The 4,416-nt window shown below is 76.2% G+C and overlaps 1 protein-coding gene across 2 annotated transcripts in view; it reads left to right on the top strand.

Annotated features, from left to right (window-relative positions):
• The window catches only part of RUSC1 (RUN and SH3 domain containing 1), a 7,792-nt gene that overhangs the window by 2,395 nt on the left and 981 nt on the right, over nt 1-4,416 (top strand). Inside the window, exons 3-10 of one of the 2 annotated variants that reach the window (XM_059413760.1) lie at nt 162-560; nt 1,241-1,339; nt 1,479-1,555; nt 1,649-1,823; nt 1,917-2,022; nt 2,186-2,232; nt 2,709-3,258; nt 3,537-3,665. In XM_059413760.1, coding sequence (XP_059269743.1) covers nt 162-560; nt 1,241-1,339; nt 1,479-1,555; nt 1,649-1,823; nt 1,917-2,022; nt 2,186-2,232; nt 2,709-3,258; nt 3,537-3,665 — 1,582 coding nt within the window. The remainder of the gene's footprint in view (nt 1-161; nt 561-1,240; nt 1,340-1,478; nt 1,556-1,648; nt 1,824-1,916; nt 2,023-2,185; nt 2,233-2,708; nt 3,259-3,536; nt 3,666-4,416) is intronic. The other variant, XM_059413759.1, reaches the window with a different exon arrangement.

The raw sequence follows: 4,416 nt of genomic DNA, 5'->3' as shown, positions 1-4,416 counted from the left end.
CCCCCCCCCCCCCCCCCCCCAGGCCGCCGGCAGCGAGCGCTCCGGGAGGGACGCCCTGGGGGGAGCGGCCGGGCTGCGGCACTAACTCTCTGCTCCCTCTTTCTCCGCCCGCCCCGCCCGGCCGCCGCCCCCCCCCCGCCGCCCCCCCATCCCCGCTGCAGCCGGCCTCCCCCCGCCGCCCCCCGCCCCGCGGTCCGCGGCCGCCGCGCGCCCCCTGCTGGAGGGCGCGGGCGCGGCGGGGACCCCGCTCCCGGCGCTTCCCGCCGGCCCGCCCCGCGCGGAGCTGCGTCTGCTGGGCGCGCGGAGGCCCCCGCAGAAGCAGCTGCTGCCCGTCCGCCTGTCCCCCGTGGGCGCCCACTCGCCTCCGGCTCGGGGGGCCCTGCCCTGCCTGGCCAGCCCCGAGCTGGCACTGCTGCTGTCCCCGCTCTTTCCCAGAAGCAGCACCTTCCCCGCCGTGGCCCCCCCGCCCTGCCAGGTGCCCGCCCCCCCGCTGCCAGCGCCGCCGCGCCCGCCGAAGGCCCCCAGCCGGACCAGGAGCCCGCCGCCTCCGCCCAGGCTACGTAAGACGGACCCGGGCTCGCCCGCGGGGGTCGCTCCGCCCCGCCCCCCCGCGCCGGACCTCCGGCCCCAGCGTCCTCGGGGAAGGCGGCGCGGCCCCGCCCGCCAGCGGGTTCGGGGGCGGGCATCCGGCCCCCGCCATCCGCCGTGGGGCAGCGCCTTGGACCTCGAGGCCCGGGCGTGGGGGGGCACGGGCTGAGGGGGTGCCAGCGAGTGCACGGTCCGGGGCCTGTGTGCGGTGCCGGGGGCGCGGGGGACGCGGGGGGCTCGGCCCCCGCCTCGCTCGGGAGGGTGGGGGAGAAGCGGGCGCCGGACCCGGGTGTGCCCACGCCCGCGCCTCCCAGCCTCCCGACCCCGGGGTCGCCTCTCCCTCCGTGTCTCCTCCCATTCTCGGCGGCCGGCCTGTCTGCCCATTGGTCCCGGTCCCCCACGTGCTCCCCGGGCTGCTCTCCCTCCACCCGCCCAGCGGGCGGGGCGCGCGCCGTCCGGCCCGGGGCCGACCGGGCGGAGGTGGCCTGCGGCCCGGGAGGGGGAGGGGACGGCGAGCGCGAGGCGCCCCGCCCATCCCCGGCCCCAGCTCGCTTCCGGCCCGGGGCGCTGTGAGCCGTAGGGCGACCGGTGCGCCAGCCCGGCGTCCTGGGGTCACCCTCGTAAGCGTCGCCGCGTTCTTCCTTCACGCCAGCCCGGAGTTCCTGGTCGTTCGCCGGCGCCCCCGGGGCCCAGCGACGGTGGATGGCAGAAGCCCAGAGCGGGCCTGGCCAGCTGCAGGAGCAGAAGAAAGGTAGGACGCCCGGACCCCTGACCCCGGCTTCCGGGGCCGCTGCGGCGGGTCCGCGTCCCCCGCCCCCGGGTCGGCCTGCGAGGGCCTGGGGCGGGCGCGGGCGCCGCACAGACGCGCGCTCCCTGCCCGCCCCTCGCAGGGCTCCTGATAGCCGTGAGCGCCTCGGTGGACAAGATCATCTCGCACTTCGGGGCGGCCCGGAACTTGGTTCAGAAGGTGAGGGGCCCGTGGGAGGCCCTGCGGCCGCACGCACGGGCGGCGGGGAGGGGGCCGCAGCCACCCGGGACGTGTCGGTTGTGCCGCCTCCAGGCCCAGTTGGGGGATAGCCGGCTGAGCCCGGACGTGGGTCACCTGGTGCTGACCACCCTCTGTCCGGCCCTGCACGCCCTGGTGGCCGACGGGCTGAAGCCCTTCCGGAAGGACCTCATCACCGGGCAGCGCAGGAGCAGCCCCTGGAGCGTGGTGGAGGCGTCGGTGAAGCCAGGTGGGCGCGGGGGTGCGGTGGGGGGGGGGGGCCGGGGCCGGGGCCGGCGGGCCGGGGCGGAGCTGGGCCCGGCTCACGGCGCGGTGTCCGCAGGCGCCAGCAGCCGCGCGCTGGGGACCCTGTACAGCCAGGTCAGCCGCCTGGCCCCGCTGAGCAGCAGCCGCAGCCGCTTTCACGCCTTCATCCTGGGCCTCCTCAAGTGAGTGGCCGCTTTCCTGGCGCCCCTGCCACGGCCCAGGCTACACGGGTGTCCCCGACGGGAGGGCCGTGGCGCTGGGGCCTTGTCGCTCTTCGAAGCTCCTCATCCCCCACGCAGAGGGGCAGGGGCGCCGCGCTGAGCCCTTGCTGTCTTTCGTCCCCAGCACTAAGCAGTTGGAGCTGTGGTTTTCCAGCCTCCAAGAAGATGCAGGTCAGACGCCTGCGGGCAGGGCGGGGTGGCAGGCGGGGAGGGGCCAGGGGGCTGGCTCTGCTGCGAGTCCCAGTGATGACCCTGGTCCCCGGCTCCACCTCTGTTCCTCGGTGCCTCCCACGTTCAGTGCGCCGGCCCCACCGCGGGGGGGAAGACCCAGATCCTCCCGGGAACTTCCCGAGCCCAGAGGCCATCCACCCGCCGCTTCCTCCTGCCCCTGCCTCCCGCCCCTGCCTCACCTGCCCGCCTGCTCCAGGGTCTCCTTGGGCTGTCCTCCCCCCACCCCTCCGGCACGCTGGCTCAGCCTTGGGGCCTTGTTGGGTGAGGCTGCAGGCCAGTGCACCCCCACCGTTGCTCTGGGGTCCCTGACTTTTCACATGCAGTGTCACCCCTGGTTCTGCGGGTCTCGGGCTCCGCCCCGCAGCTCCCAGCATAGACGGAGGCTGGGGGGCTGACGGCAGCCTGCTCGTCCCCAGGCCTGCTGTCCCTCCTGTACCTGCCCACCGGATTCTTGTCCTTGGCTCGGGGAGGCTGCCCCGCCCTGTCCACGGAGCTGCTGCTCCTGCTGCAGCCGCTCTCGGTGCTCACCTTCCACCTGGACCTGCTCTTCGAGCACCACCACCACCTGCCCCTGGGCCTGCCCCCAGCCGCGGAGGCGCCGGGCTCGCCCCCGGCCCTGCAGCAGACGGTGCACGCCGTGCTGCACTGGGGGGGACGGCTGGCCCAGAGCCTTCGGGGGGCCTCGGGGGAGACACCTCCCGGCCCTCGGGCTCCCGCCAGCGCCCCCACATCAGGCAGCTGGTGGGAGCAGCTGACCCAGGCCTCTCGCGTCTATGCCTCGGGGGGCAGCGAGGGCTTCCCTCTGCCCCGGTGGAGGTCGTGGTGTCCCGGGCCGGCGGCCGGAGGCCCGCAGGCGAGGCCAGTGCCCACGGAGGACGCGGCGCCCGGCCGAGGCCTGTGGCTGGGAAGGCTGTTCGGCGTGCCTGGGAGCCTGGCGGAAACGGACGGAGGACCCGTGAAGTCCAGGTACTGGGGTGGGGGTCCCCTCAGAGCCTGGGTCTCCCCTTGGCCCGCTGGGAGCTCCGCGGGCGTCGGCTTCCCGCTCCCTGCTCAGCCCTCAAAGCCGAGAGCCTTTCTGAGAACCGCGCGTGACCTGTGCTCCGGCCCTCCTGGTGTCTGAGCTTGTCCCCTCCCTAAGAACTCCAAAGGGGCCCTCCCGACCTCTCCCCACCTTCGAAGTCCTGGGTTCTTGGGGCCTTTGCTGAAGGCCGGTGACCTCTGCCACCCCGTGTCCTCGCCCCCAGGAGACCGTCCAGCTGGCTGCCCCCGACCGTGAGCGTGTTGGCTCTGGTGAAGCGGGGCGCCCCTCCCGAGCCGCTGTCGCCTCCCGAGGAGCTCGAGGCCTCGGCCGCCAGCGTCGTGCAGACCCACAGGTGGGGGGAGGGCGGGGGCCGTGACGCTCTTGTCCCCGCGCCTGGGCCCTGCTCTGCGGACGCGGGGGGCCGGAGCTGAAGCAAGCGGGATGGAGGCTCTGCTGGTGGCGCGCCGGGCCGCGTGTCCCCCCGGGAGCAGACACGCGGCTTGTCCCCGGGGGAGCGGGCTACGGCCCCTGCTTTGGCTCTGGCTTCCGGGGGCCGCTCTCAGTCACCGAGTGGGCTTTCTGGGTTTTTCCCTCGTCGGACGGCGGGGGAAAGTACCGCGTGCCTGGCCGGAGCCTGGGGTGTCCTGGAGCCGGTGGCCCCTCGGGGGGTTCCGGCGGGCGCATGCACAGTTGCTGTGTGGCCGCTGCGCGGGGCCGGGAGGACTGAGTGCTCCGGCGCCGGGTCTCCGGGCTGGGGAAGGCCTGGTGCGGGTGCGGGTGCGGGTGTGGCGGGTGTGGCGGGTGAGGAACTGTGCCCTGGTCCCGTGGGGTGCGCAGGCGGCGGCGGCTGGAGGCCTCGGAGGGCCGGATGAAGCGGCGCCGGCCTGTGTCTCCGGAGGGTCTCGGGGCGCGTGGTGGGCAGCGGGCCTGGGGCGGGGGCCAGAGCCGGGGCTGGGGTCCGGAGAGAGAGAGCATGCGGCCCTGGGAGGGGAGAGGAGGGTGGGCGGAGTGGTGGGGCGCCGTGCGGGCTGCCGGCAGCCCCCGGGGGAGCTGCTGTGTTTGCCCCCCCCCCCCCCCCCCCCCCCCCCCCCCCCCCCCCCCCC

This window comes from Mustela nigripes, chromosome 10, assembly GCF_022355385.1.
Source record: "Mustela nigripes isolate SB6536 chromosome 10, MUSNIG.SB6536, whole genome shotgun sequence".
In the NCBI taxonomy this organism is placed as follows: Eukaryota; Metazoa; Chordata; class Mammalia; order Carnivora; family Mustelidae; genus Mustela; species Mustela nigripes.
This window is presented reverse-complemented; position numbering and strand designations above follow the sequence as displayed.